Here is a 15003-nt window from a genome sequence, read left to right on the forward strand (position 1 = left end):
GCTAACTAGATGACTTATGTGGCCAAAAATTATGGAATTCTGTGGCTTTATTAGAACACTACGGATTAAAATGTTAAAAATCCAAAGTTACACCCTTTACCGTGAAAATGACCATATAGAAAAAAGGTTCTTTCGCAAAGAAAATGATGTCATACCAAAAAGGGTTAACTCTACTTTCACTTTTCTTTACTTAGTGATGATTAAATAACTAGAGCGATAACCGCACCATAGCTGAACCATGTGGCTTCAGCAGTATATTGTGGTAGGCCTATACCCACAATTGAAGCATTTTGAAAACTTGACCCCTTTATTGCCCCTTAATGACCTTAAATGAATTTTAAAATATTTGCAACATGTTTAGAATGTCATAAGAATCATTGCGTTTAAATTTCAGCTCAATCGGAGCATTTTGAAAAACTTGACCTTTGATCCCCTTTATGAGCCATTCATGACCTTAAATGAATCTTAAAATGTTTTTAAAATGTTTAGCATGTCATAAGGATCATTGCATATATAAATTTCAGCTCAATTGGAGCATTTTGAAAAACTTGACCTTTGACCCCTTCATGACCCCTTAATGACCTGAAATGAATTTTAAAATATTTGCAACATGTTTAGAATGTCATAAGGATCATTGCGTTTAAATTTCAGCTCAATTGGAGCATTTTGAACAACTTGACCTTTGACCCCTTTAGGACCCCTTAATGACCTTAAATAAATTTAACAATGTTTTAAACTTGTTTAGAATGTCATAAGGATCATTGCATTTAAATTTAAGCTCAATCGGAGCATTTTTGGTTAAAATGACCTTTTTGACCCTGTGACCCCTGGATGACCTCTGATGTTTGGAAATATTTTTATTATATTCTTTATGTTTTTCTCTTTCATATGACACCACTCATGGGGTCATACCTTCGTCAACATTTAGAGATATGTCCATTTCAGACCAAATGGTTAGTTAGGGACCTAGTAACCTAGTAACCTAGTAACACACACAGTTATAGGCTGATACCATTTCATGGTTCAGCAAAAAATCCATTCTCAGGATGAAACTGGACAATTTGAAAACAAAAACAATCAGTGTAATTTGGTGGTGTGCGCCCTTGACTATCAAAAATGATATTCAGGTCATCCGGGCATGTCATGTTTACGATGAGAAACTTCAGAGAAAGCCGGAAGTACTGCATGTACGAGTTGCAAGCGTAAAAATGATTCGTCAAAATCATGGAACTTCATGAGTCTTCTCTCGATGTTTTTGCTGTTATGTTGGTAAAGTGTGGTAAGGAATCGATTCTAGTTATTCTAGTGCTTATTTTAAACATTAAAACAACAATCATGAGAATTATTATATCATCAGTATCGTCATGTCTACACGGACGGTATAGATGGAAAAGCTCAAATTGCAGTGTGCATCTTATCTGCAGCCACTGCACTCACAAGGTCATATTTGCACAATCACAATATGCATGTACAAAAGAATCTGACCATTTCTTTTGTGCTTACCTACACGCAAACAATGTGTGCTATTTCTTGTTATTTCTGGGTGTTTAATACATATTTGGTAGGTCATGTTATAATGTAGGTCTGATCAGAGAAGATCTTGCTTATGATCAGCAGGTAGCACAGGGTTCGATTTAACTTGTCACTGCTTGTGTCGTGGAGCAAAATGCTCCCCATTTTGGACAACCTGCTACACAAATTTCAGCTTGTATAGCATTTTTTTACAATGTTAACATATCGATATACTAATATTATAAGAATACCTAAATAAGGTTTTCTCTAAAAAATTGCTACGCACATTTGTTGTACATGTATTAGGTATCCTAGGTGAATTCAAATTTGCCATCAAATTGCATCGTTTTATATATCAAATTAAAGCCCTTGAGTAAACTAAGCCAAAACTGAAAACCTTTTTTTCATAGCACTTTCCGTAGCAAAGTTACATCTTGTCAAAGATTGACTTTCATCAAAAGATTCAGCTAGCAAAATTCCCCAAAAGCGGCATTTCGGGGTGTTTCTAGATCTTAGTCTCATGGCGATGGCAGCTTTTTTAATGGAACTGCTATCAAAATCCTCTAAAATTCCATAATGCGACTTGATTATCACCATAAAAAATCATATATTTGGGTCAAGTGAAGTATAGAAAACATATTTATGTAGGTTTCCTTCACCCACCTATTCTCGAAAAAAAAATTCAAATTTCTATGTAAATATGCATTGTGTTGGGGCCCGGTCTCGGAATTAAGCTGACTAGTAAATGTGTTAACTAAGGTTTGCCTAGGTTACCTACATGTATGCTACTTGACTGTACAATGTAGGGTGGGGTGCTGCATGTATGTGCAGCCAGAGCAAGATTTACCTTTTTCAGGGCCCTATCCGGATGCATGTGCATATGTGTTACACCCTCATCCAACCCCAATTACCCCATTCAATTTCATGTAACCTAATTCTCATATCAAACCAGTGCTGTAAACCGGGGTGACTTTGGACACTTACACCCATCGTATGTGTGAGTTACGGCTTTTCACAATGGTTTATATACATTCGATGTATGTATTGGACACTGGGGTGACTTTGGACATGCATATACATTTGTAGGCATGATAGGACAGGGTTGCTTGATTTAAATCACTATTTAAAAAAAAAATTATGAAAAAAAATGTGATTTTTAAATAACCCTAGTACATCCCATACGTGTTCAAAGTCACCCCAGTGTCCGAAGTCACCCCGGTTTTCGGTGCTTCACAAACTTTTCCCACTTTCCTTTTTAAATTTATTATTGCACAGCCCATTTTTCTATTCAAACTCTAGCAGAAAATGCTTGCACAAATTGTTGCAGCAACAACATTGTTGTATCACAGTTTTGTCAATACATGTATGTGGTGAACCAACACCAGGGGTGGAATTTCGGCGGGAGTCCGAGAGTCGACTCTCGCAGAGACTCCCGTAAAAGGCAGATGATGATTTAAGCACATCCCAACATTCCACTATGTTACTTGCGGTTAGCATAGCTGTGTGAGCGAACATGACACCACTACTCGCCCACTGCATAAGACGTACTGCACATGCATAGTTTAATTTGAATTTTTACAGTTATATTTACATAAAAAACGCTGTGAAGATGCTAGTCGATTTCACATTTTATGTTATTTACAGAAGGTGTGAATTATCCTTTGAACACACATCACTTTTGTTCTGAAATCGACCAAGTAATAATGACACACGCACAATTCTAAAACAACATGTTTTGCACATAATTCAGTGGGATTTGAAAAGTAATTATAAAGTGGCAGTTGAAACTCTAGTGATAACACTTTTGCAGTGCATGATGGGGCTTCCTTAAATCATCCTCTGCGTAAAAGGCATATTGCGAGAGTCCATGTGGACTCGCGCTGGAAATGATCGGCTCAGCGAACTTACGTTTAAGTTCAACACGCCTAAAAACTCAAAGCCTGCAAAATATAAAGGAAAAGTCACCAAAGATGCAACAACATATAGGCCTAAAGTGAGAATATGATGGCACATATTGTTAGTTTGTTTGTTTGAATGCATTTTACGTAGGCCTACATATAATACCTTTTGGACTCCGCAAGATTGTACAGCGAGAATCCATTTACGGGAATCCATGGACTCTCGCAAAACTCTCTTGCGAGAATCCACTTGGACTCCTGTGGCACTTTACGAAATTCCACCCGTGCAACACGTCCCAGATGGTTGTTTCCTTGTAAGTAAATTATCCGGCACAAAATTTAGGCTGGTCACAACAGCTCACAGCTGTCCCTGGTATGGTGAATATTGCCATGGGGGATGTAATAAAAGTTCCTAATTTTACTGCATTTCAGGCTTAGTATTTCATAGGAAGTACATCATTGGGATTACAATTGGGCAAATAGTATAAAATCAAAACAAATTGAGGAAGTCGCTGTGAGCAAATCACACATTCCCGGGCACACATTACGGCTTTGAAAGTTCAGAACATTCAGAATGTGAAGAATATTATGTTACGGTAACATGATTTTGTTGAATTTGTGAACTCACAAATCAACTCGCAACACCCAAATATCAACTCGCAAAACAACTTGCAACTTCCTTTAAAACAACTAGCAAATGTCAAAATGCAACTTACAAAGCAGCTCGCACCTTCTTTTGACAACTCACAAACTTGCAGATTTCAACTCACAACTCGAGCAAAAATTAGCGTTAGAGAATATTTCAAACACCCCCAGCTCACTGTGGCAGAGGGGTCAGACCCCACCCTTTTTATTTTTGTAGCACCCTTTTAACCAAGGCACCCTTTTTATATACAAAGTCAGGACCCCCACCACTTAATGCTTTATCCGCCATTTGTAAACACTGAAGTCCCTCAAAAAGCTGTAGCCAATGTCATGCCGCTGTTTAAGTCCCTGTAACTTGTTAACATTACGGGTGTATGCAAAGCAAAGAGAGCACCACATGCGGCACTTGTGACTATGGTTATTTATAATATGTCAGCCTAGTGGATGTAAACATGCATCAAGTGGAATTTTATCTTGCGATATGGTTTGCTGGTTTGGCACTTAATTATTCTTGGAAACTAGGATGATGATTCAATGAAAATATATTGTAAGTTGACACCCCAACCCTTTTTATTTTACTCCCACCCTTTATATCAATCAACCCTTTTTACCAAAAAAGTTAAAACCCCCACCCTTTTAAGGATTTTCCAAATTTCCAAGTGGCACCCTTTAAAAAGGGTGCCCTGCCAACAGTGCAGCTTCATACAGCGTACTTATATGGGAGCAGATGTGCTGTACGTTGCGGTATAATTTCTATCCAGTAAGAAATTATCAGAAAACTTGCTCATTATAAACACTTATAAACTCGTCTTTTTAACGCAAACCGATTACTTTCAAGAAACACTAACCATATCAGTATAAACATATACATACATGCTACAAATACAGCCTTAAACTTTATTGGACCTGCTTATGATTATTCATATAATCCAATTTGAAAATTTGAAAAAAGTGTTTCAACTAACCCCACCCCTGGGGTAAGTTGAAACATAGGTGAGGTTAGTTGAAACATGGCTTGTAAAAATTTCAAAATAATTATTATTGTGTTGTTAGGGTTATACTTCCCTTGAAGGCACCCTTTAACATACAATCAGTGTGAAAAAATGAATAAATAAATATGTGGGAGTGCGGGTCAATACTTTGGACACAAGGTGACGAGTGTCACCATGGACCAAAATATGAGAAGCCTAAAATATTATAAAATGTACTTTCTGTGTGCACTTTTTGCTTGTATTATTGCTTTTTAACCATATCAAAGCAATATTGAAGAAATGGTAAACATGTTACAAATTTTTTAAAATTCAAATTTTTAACCATATTTTTCTATTGCGATTTTCACGTTTCAACTAACCCCACCTCAAAAGTTTCAACTAACCCCGATGCCTATTTTTACATTTCAAAGTTCATTACACAAAATAAGAAATACAATAAAACTTTTTTTTTAACATTATTCTGGGACTTACTACTAGTGCTTATGATACTCAAAAAATAATCCCCTGAATCTTCAAACAACATGGAGATAATGCATCTTTTCTGAGGGGTATAACAATTAGTCAGCAAGTCAAAAAACAGATATTCCTTTCCCAAGCCAACACTTGTGGGGCATCAGTGCTGTTGCTAATTTGGTGGATGACCCTTACTAATACCTATTACTAGGTGCCAGTATTTTACCAAATTAATTTTTTGTGTCAGAAAAAAATACAATGTTTCAACTTACCCCGCGTTCCAACTAACCCCAATTTCCCCTACCGCACATTGATATCCTTCTCAAACGAGGATAAATTGTGTGCTGCATTACCAGCAGTAGCAGCTTCTTCATGATGCGTAGGATGCGAACAAGACATTCGGAACGCTTCTCACCCCCTAGACTTCTCTGTAGTCCACTTGCCCATTTTGTATGTATACTCTGGCTATTACATTTAAGCATAAAACTCTGATTTGAGCCAATCCATGTCAACTTCAGGGATGTGCACCGCAGCACCGCTTCAATTTTTTTCTTTTCCTGTGTGGTGGTAGATATTGATGAGAAAGTAAAATCTGAAAACTTGAGCTTCGTACTCCATTTGGTTTTCCCGTGGCATCAATTTGAAATTTAGGAGGGTCAGCATTATAAAAAATGTGTCGCAACGCGAAAGACGACGTTTGGAGGTCCATAAATGTATAAAGGGAACCCCCTACAACTTTGAAAAGTATGTATCCTGTGGTACTTTTTTGTGTAGAATTCAAATCTGGCATCAGAAAAACTCCTTTACTTTAAAAGAAATAGGGCCCTCAAAATGCAACCATGCTTAGTGCTTGTGGTTGATTGATAAACAAGTGTAATTGACAGCATGTGTTAGAGAACAAAGTCCCCGGTAAAGTTCTGCAATGAGGTCTCATGGGGAATGTGTAAATATTGTGGATCAATGGTGTGGTGTGTACATAATGCAATGGTAGGTCTGATGTTGCTTACGACTTGCTACATGTCCCATTCACGCACTAACTGATACATTTTACAAGAATGTATTTTCTGTGCTCACAATTCACCTAGATTTTCAGGTGGCTGGGGGAAAATCAGAGATGTTGTTATTTTAGAAGAGGAAATTGACAGGACATTCATTCATAAAAATAACACATCTTAGCTATTTTGTGTGCACTTAATTACTCATTAAGTGAATCTTTAGTTCTCATTTTAGTGAGTGATATCCTTTTGTTTGAAGTTTCACAAATTACCGTAATCCGAATTTTCCGAATCCGAAGGCCCCTAATTATATATAAAACTGAATATAATTTAAAATGATATAAAATTAAATGCTGGAAAAAAACCAGCAAAGTGAGAAAACAATTCAAATGTTCGTTTAATATTTCTGAAGGATGAGCTTCAATTCCCCATCCGAATAAACTCCCCTATATGATTTTTAACATTACTTGTGGGGATTAATTCAAGACAAATAGGTAGAAAATTGAATACCTGAGTGGAAGAAGGGCCCAACTCCATTAGAAAGTTTTTGAGATATTAAGAAAAAACTTAATATTTGGAAAAGTTTTATAGACATAATTTTTTCATCTTCAGGGGACCTTTAATACATGAACATACAGTATTACATACATTCAAAATCATATATATATTGTTTCAATGGCATCGGTACAGGTCTTAATACGAGCTGGAGATGGGCCCTTCTTCCACTAATATACTGCAAATGCAAGTTCCGTAAGCAGATGTGTTATAATTAGCTACAGAAATGTGGAAATTATCCATTAACTGCACAAGTAGAAGCATGTAATATGTTAGCAAGAAAGATTATTGTAGTGAGAAGCAGATTTCATGGATGAACAAAATTCCTCTTTAACCCACTATTTGTGGAAGAAGGGCCCAACTCCATGGAGTTGGTCCTTTCTTCCATGAAACCATGATTAAGTGTACGTGGAAGACTATTTAGAGAGTGTATTTTGGCTCATCTTTTACACACAAGGAAGAACAGTCTGCTGGCAATAAAATGATGGGTCTAACTCAGTTTTGTAAAAAATATTGGAGTTGGGCCCTTCTTCCACTCAGATATTCAATTCATTAATGTTACACAAATCAGCACAATTTTCCATTTCTCCCAACTTCATGGACATAAATAAATGTGAGGGCAAAGGTCAATATTATGAGTCATTTGAGGTAATTTTGATTCTTCACAAATTTGTCTTGATCTCATCATTCGGCAAGTACACATTTTACACCATGTTTCAACTGAGTATTCTTAATTTGTGTGTGTGTGTGTGTTTTGGTTCGTTTTACAGATATGCAAAACAACTACGGGTACCTGTTCCAGAGTTAATGAAGACAAAACTGTTGAACTCAATACATGTATTATGATGAAACAACTTCAACTAAGAAGACGGATCCAAATATGGTACATTTTATCATCAGTTGATTACTATTACTTGACTGTCTGTGACCTAGGTGCTTGATGACTTCACTCCTAGAAAGTTTCCACTTGTCCAAGAGGCTTCCAAGGAGACGGATGAAATTGTGCTGTGCAGATGTACGGGTGCGAAGACTAGAAGTGCAAGTAAAAAACAGTCGGTGATTGAAAAGTGTTTCAAGATCAATTAAAGTCTGATAAAACCAACATAGATCAAAATGAGGTACTTCGCAAGTTTCAAGTGCACTTATTGCACAAGACATTTATCTTCTTTTGAGTATTTTAAGAGACATAAAAAACGACATCAAAAAAGCTACTATGGTAAGACGTACTCCACAGTATCTAACAGATCGTGTTATTCGAGTGTGCGTGTGTTTAAGAAGAAATACAACAGTAGAGTACAAGGAGACTTGCCACAGCCAATGCAGGGAATTGAAATAAATGAAAATAACCAGTACTCAACATTGGAGGTGGAGCCGAACACATCGCCTCCAAATCAACAACATCATCTTAAGTGTGATATTTGTTACCTACTCATACCTGATGATAAGTTAAATGAACACCTACAAACTGCGCATATCTGCACATATTGTGGTCCAGGGCATCATCAGTACTTAGATATTAAAAGTCATCTTACTATTGAGCATTACTGTGTGCATTGCGAGAAGTATTTAACAAAGAAAGATTTTGAGATCCATCTGAAGTCTGAGCATGTACTTTGTGTGTATTGTAATATGCGTATGACAAAGAGTGATTATGTATTTCATCTCAAGTCTGAGCATTTATGTGTTTATTGCTATAAGTGTTTCAAAAAGGAAGATCTCAAACTTCATCTCATATCTGAGCATTTATGTATTGGTTGCAAGAGGCTCTTCACAACAGAAGATCTCAAACTTCATCGGGAATCAGAACATATGTGTGCTTTTTGCAAGAAGATTTTTAATGCAAAGGAAGATCTCAAGCTCCACCTTAAGTCTGAGCATTTATGTGAGTATTGCCAGAAGTCTTTCACAAAGGAAGATCTCAAGCTTCATCAGGAATCAGAACATTTGTGCGCTTTTTGCAAGAAGATTTTTGCAAAGGAAGATCTCAAATTCCATCTCAAATCTGCGCATTCATGTATTCAATGCGTGTATTGCAAGAAGCCCTTCACAAAGAAAGACCTCGCTGTGCATCTGAAGTCTGAAATGGAAGGTCTCAAACTTAATTTCAAATATGAACGTGTTGCATGCGAGTATTGTATGACGTTCTTCACAAAGGAAGCTCTCGAACTGCATCTCATATCTGAGCATTTATGTGAGTTTTGCAAGGAGCCATTCACAAAGGAAGATCTCAAACTTCATCTCAAATGTGAACATTTTTGTGAGTATTGCCAGACGTTTTTTACAAAGGAAGATCTCAAACTTCATTTCAAGTCTGAGCATTTATGTGTGTATTGCGAGAAGCCATTCACAAAGGAACATCTCAAATTTCATCTCAAATATGAACATTTTTGTGAGTATTGCCAGAAGCTTTTCAAAAAGGAAGATCTCAAACTACATCTCAAGTCTGAGCATTTATGTGAGTATTGCGAGAAGCCTTTCACAAAGGAAGATCTCAAATTTCATTTCAAGTCTGAGCATTTATGTGTGTATTGCGAGAAGCCATTCACAAAGGAAGATCTCAAACTACATCTCAAGTCTGAGCATTTATGTGAGTATTGCGAGAAGCCTTTCACAAAGGAAGATCTCAAACTTCATTTCAAGTCTGAGCATTTATGTGTGTATTGCGAGAAGCCATTCACAAAGGAAGATCTCAAACTACATCTCAAGTCTGAGCATTTATGTGAGTATTGCGAGAAGCCTTTCACAAAGGAAGATCTCAAACTTCATTTCAAGTCTGAGCATTTATGTGTGTATTGCGAGAAGCCATTCACAAAGGAACATCTCAAATTTCATCTCAAATATGAACATTTTTGTGAATATTGCCAGAAGCTAAAGGAAGATCTCGAGCTACATATCAAGTCTGAGCATTTATGTGAGTATTGCGAGAAGCCTTTTACAAAGGGAGATCTTGAACTTCATCTCAAATGTGAACATTCATGTGAGTATTGCAAGAAGCCTTTCACAAAGGAAGATCTCAAACTACATCTCAAGTCTGAACATGTTGCATGCAAGTATTGCAAGACGTTCTTTGCAAAGGAAGATCTCAAATTTCACCTCGAGTCTGAGCATTTATGTGTACATTGCGAGAAGTCTTTCACAAAGAAAGATCTTAAACTTCATCTCAAATTTGAACATGTTGCATGCGAATATTGCAAGACGTTATTTGCAAAGGAAGATATCAAATTTCACCTCGAGTCTGAGCATTTATGTGTACATTGCGAGAAGTCTTTCACAAAGGAAGATCTCAAACTTCATCTCAAATCTGAACATGTTGTATGCGAGTATTGCAAGACATTCTTCGTGAAGGAAGATCTCAAATTTCACCTCGAGTCTGAGCATTTATGTGTACATTGCGAGAAGTCTTTCACAAAGAGGGATCTTACATTTCATCTTCATTCTGAACACATGTGTGTGTATTGCAAGATGTTCTTCACAAAGGGAGATCTCAAACTTCATCTGAAGTCTGAACATTTTTGTGAGTATTGCAAGTCTTTCACAAAGAAAGATCTCAAACTTCATCTGAAATCTGAACATTTTTGCAAGTATTGCCAGAAGCTTTTCACAAAGAAAGATCTCCAATTTCATCTTAAATCTGAACATTTTTGCGAGTATTGTCTGAAGCTTTTCACAAAGAAAGATCTCAAACTACATAAGTTTGTACATTTATGTGAGTATTGCCAGAAGCTTTTCACAAAGAAAGATCTCAAACAACATCTTAAGTCTGAGCATTTATGTGATCTCAAACTTCACCTAAAGTCGTCTGAACATCGGAAATCTGAATATGTATGTCTCTATTGCCATGATTGCGAGCAGTCCTTCACAGACGAAGATCTGAAACGTCATCTCAAGTCGGAGCATTTCTGTATGTATTGCAAGAAATATTATGAAGTTCTAAAACTCCATCTTGAATCTGAGCATATATGTATGGTGTGCAAATCGCATTATATAACAAGGGACGCGCTCGAACTTCATCACAAATCTGAACATAATTTATGCGAGTATTGCCAAAAGGTTTTCAAAAAGAAATCGGATCTCAAACTTCATCTGGATTCTGAACATTTATGTGACTTTTGCAAGAAGCTTTTCACAAAGGATGACCTCAAGCTTCATCTCAATTCTGAGCATTCATGTCACTTGCCCGAAATATCTCCGAACTGAATATTTATATGCAGTTTGAGTATGTACTTTGTGAATATTGTAAGAAATATTTCGCAATTATTCGCTAAATGCGCTGCGCTTAAACGCGAATAAAACATTTTCATACGCGCTGCCGCTGTTTCCCTAAACATAATAAACGAGCTATTTCGCGGTTCTCGGGTCGGGCGCTTCTCGTGATAGGCCTATTTCTAATTACCCAAACTCGTTACCCATATACCTGCCCTGACTTTTTAAACTACTAAGAAATGCGTCTCTCAATGATCAAGACCCAAGACACAACTTAATCAACTCTGTTTGTTTTAAAGGTGTGATGCTTACTTCAGTAGGCCTGCCCATAATCTGAAACCAATCATTCGCCTCTTCCAAGCCCTGCCCTGTTACCACATTTAGAGAAACCGAAATTAATATCTGGACGTGGATATAGGCCGTTACTAAAGTAATGAAATCAATCGCGAGAAACGTGAACGCAAAAACGGTTCATAGGCCTTCCGGAAATAGTCATGTTCTCAAAAAATAGGCCTACATGCACGTGTTTGGTGTGTGCACGTGTTCGGTATCTTAACGTGTTCGGTATCTTATATGTGTTGAAAATAAGGCCTATAATTATTGGTCCGATGAGATGCACCTGTTAGTCACACTGTAATGCTTCAAGTTCCGATGCGCGGACTGTACTCCGCGCACACTCCCGTTGATACTCAGCGATAGCGCAGCGCGAGCACGCGATAATGCAGCGCGAGCACGCGATAGTGCACCGCGTGAACGCGAAACTCGCGGGACGCGAACGCGATAGCGCGCGGACAGAGGACGGACGGACGGACACGCCGTAATTAGTATTAAGATACACACAAAAACAACATTCACATGGGATATGACGCCTTGTCGCAGCAGCCCTGGACTTAGTGTTGTGCTGAATTACGTGATACATGCTAAAAGCCTATCCTTAGGCCTGCGTACGGTACCGGACCAAAGATAAAGTTAGGCTAGCTTAACCGACGAACTCGACATTGAGAAACGCGTTCTTAAAAAGCAATTTACCAACAAACTCCAAATTAGGAAAAAGCATTCCTAAAAAACAAAATCTAACCTTTTTCTCTTGAAATCTTGAAAATTTACAGGTCTGTCCAGGGCGACCGCCCAGCGTAAAGTGAATCAAAAGTGATCACTTTCATCCTTCGATGAAACGCCTGAATAACCAATCGATCAATGCGATATTATTATACAATCGCTGAACAACCTTTGTTCAACAGCTAATAGCTCCGTAAGAAAATACATAAGATATCACGCTGCATCTCATTCTCAAGTCTTAGCATTGATGGGACCTCAGCCAGAAACATTTCACACAGAAAGTTCTCAAAATTCAATTTAGGTCCAAACATGTACTATGTGAGTATTGCTGGAAGTATTTCATGCGAAAAATCACAATCACCAATTGCGAAACACATTTTGCAAAGTAAGCTTTTCAAATTCATCCGAAGTCTAATCATTTGTGTGTGTATTGCAAGAAATATAGAAGCTCTGGAACTTAATCTTGAGTCTGAGCATATCATGCAAGACGCATTACAGCAAGGGAAGCCCTCAAATTTCATCGCAAATCTGAACATTTTTGTTTTTTTGCGGGTATTGCATGAAGTATTTCGGAAAGAAAGATCTGAAAATCTATATGCAGTCCGAGCATGTATACACTTAGACTTCTCCATAGTCCACTTGCCAATTATGCATACTCTGGCTAATATTACATTAAGCTTAAAACTCTGATTTATGTGTGCACAATTGATAGATTTTCACAACTGATCTTTTCAGTCACCGTACGCCCTCTGTTTGGTAGCTTCCCAAGTGGACTACTGACTTTGGATTGCAGTTAACATTTTTAACACGGGACTCTATGGAGAGTTAGGTCATGATGTAATGCATCTTTAAATGAATCTGGCTTGTGATTGGTCGCCCAGATCTCGTTATTGTTTAAATCCTCCCGACATGTACCGGTACACAACTATCTAGGGAATGCGGCGCTTTTGTGCTGGCGGATGAACGTACTCATCTAGCATGTCTAGCGCGTATTGTACCACCATGCTTAAGTCTTGTGGTTAGATTTTATTGACAAACAAGTATGATTGACAGTGTGTTTTAGAGAACGAAGTCCCGGGGTAAACAGGGGGTAAAGTTCTGCTTAAAAATGAAAGTCCATAGTCGGTTTTTCGGATAATAAACTGGCAGATTCTAAAAGTAGAATTGTTCAGTATTGAAGTGTCATTATAATTATGCCATTATGATATGTTGCATTCAATAATATAAGCCTACGTGGGGCCTATACTTTACTTTTACTGTCACAAATATAATTAAGTTCAACTGAATGCGTTCATCATGATTAATAACATTTTTATTTATCAAAAATCGACTATGGCATAGTCTAGTATCTTTATTGACTAAAGTACATAACAATCGTGTAAAAATCAGAATTTTTTTTTTTCAGCAAATGTTATACTTAGTAATATGGCTTTAAGGTTGCCAAATGCAGTATGTTTAACCTCGATATTATTATGGGGTGATACATGTATATATTTATATGGTGTAACTTACATTAATAGGTGATGAACATGATGACTGTTTACTGTCTAAAATGGTACTAATTTCACATGTTGTCATGGTTGTAGTCAATGTAGTGTCCCGGGTGTAGTGTGTTAATATTTATTTATTTCCTGGGGTGACTAATCAATGCACTGGCACTGTTCTCCCTTGGTTCCTAGGTGAGAAAGTAAATAAGTGTATTATACTAAAAACTGTTTTCATATTTAGAGGGATTTGGGTCTCTTGGAGCCAGGGGCATGCACTCAATTTGTGGGCTGGGCATATTGTATCACTTTTTCCAAATTTAAAGATTCTGAAAGCTTTTTCTGGACCATTTAATATTTTATTTAACTCAAAATGTTGGCAATATCTTTTGTCTGGAACTCTTCATTGCATAGTTGATCTTGCTTAATATTCCATTTCATGATATCAGGGAAAGGCTATGCTGTAGGCCTCTGATCTATGAGATCTGAAGACTTGCACTTGACTTGAGAGGAGGCACATTGAAGTTGCTTGGCCCCTATAGCTCGTCATTGAAGTCCCACGCCCCACTCAGCACGGTTGTTGTGGACATGGAGACTGATGCAGTCTAACAATGTCCATGTTCGAATAGAAAGGCGGGTTAACTCTTCTGAACCCCTCCAAATCCAATATGGCTCCTTTCAGCAGCGATGGTAGTATCATCGTGAGGAGTTTCCCCTGGGAGTTTGATGATCTGTAGATAATATATAATTATACTGGTAACTTGTGAGATTGCTTCACAGATCTCAATAGTGGATGTAAACCTCTCCTGAGATATCGTGCAAAGAGGGGCTCCAGACAAAAGTGATTGACTGTTTGCCAAGATTTTGATTGACCGACGGCACAATAAAGATTTGGGCTCATTGAAAGCAATGGGAATTAAGGGGTCTTTTACAAATGCAACGGAAGTGGATACCTATACACTGACTTTGGTTTGAAGTTTGGCTCCTCTGGGTGAGTTTGAAAGATTGTCAAATTATTGGAGTTCTGAGAATCAGAAATGGCTGATTTTGTTGATTTTCTTTCGTGCAAGTGTTCCATGTATAATGTACGGACGTTGTATGTAAGGTCAAGAGTCCACTCCCCTTGCTAAAATGAAAAAGTCGTCGAAATGTGTTCAGTGTGGGTTGGATTCTGTCATATTATCCTGCTTGTATGCATGCCAGAGGA

At 37.5% G+C, this 15003-nt stretch overlaps 1 protein-coding gene across 1 annotated transcript; it reads left to right on the plus strand.

Annotated features, from left to right (window-relative positions):
- Window positions 1-1174: 1174 nt before the first annotated feature.
- LOC140137590 (uncharacterized) lies at window positions 1175-11378 on the plus strand. Its single transcript, XM_072159318.1, has 2 exons — window positions 1175-1279; window positions 7821-11378. The coding sequence occupies exon 2, from the start codon at window positions 8164-8166 to the stop codon at window positions 11245-11247; it is 3084 nt and encodes a 1027-aa protein (XP_072015419.1). The 5' UTR covers window positions 1175-1279; window positions 7821-8163; the 3' UTR covers window positions 11248-11378.
- The last annotated feature ends 3625 nt before the right edge of the window (window positions 11379-15003 follow it).

The sequence above is a fragment of the Amphiura filiformis genome, chromosome 17 (genome assembly GCF_039555335.1).
Source record: "Amphiura filiformis chromosome 17, Afil_fr2py, whole genome shotgun sequence".
NCBI lineage: Eukaryota > Metazoa > Echinodermata > Ophiuroidea > Amphilepidida > Amphiuridae > Amphiura > Amphiura filiformis.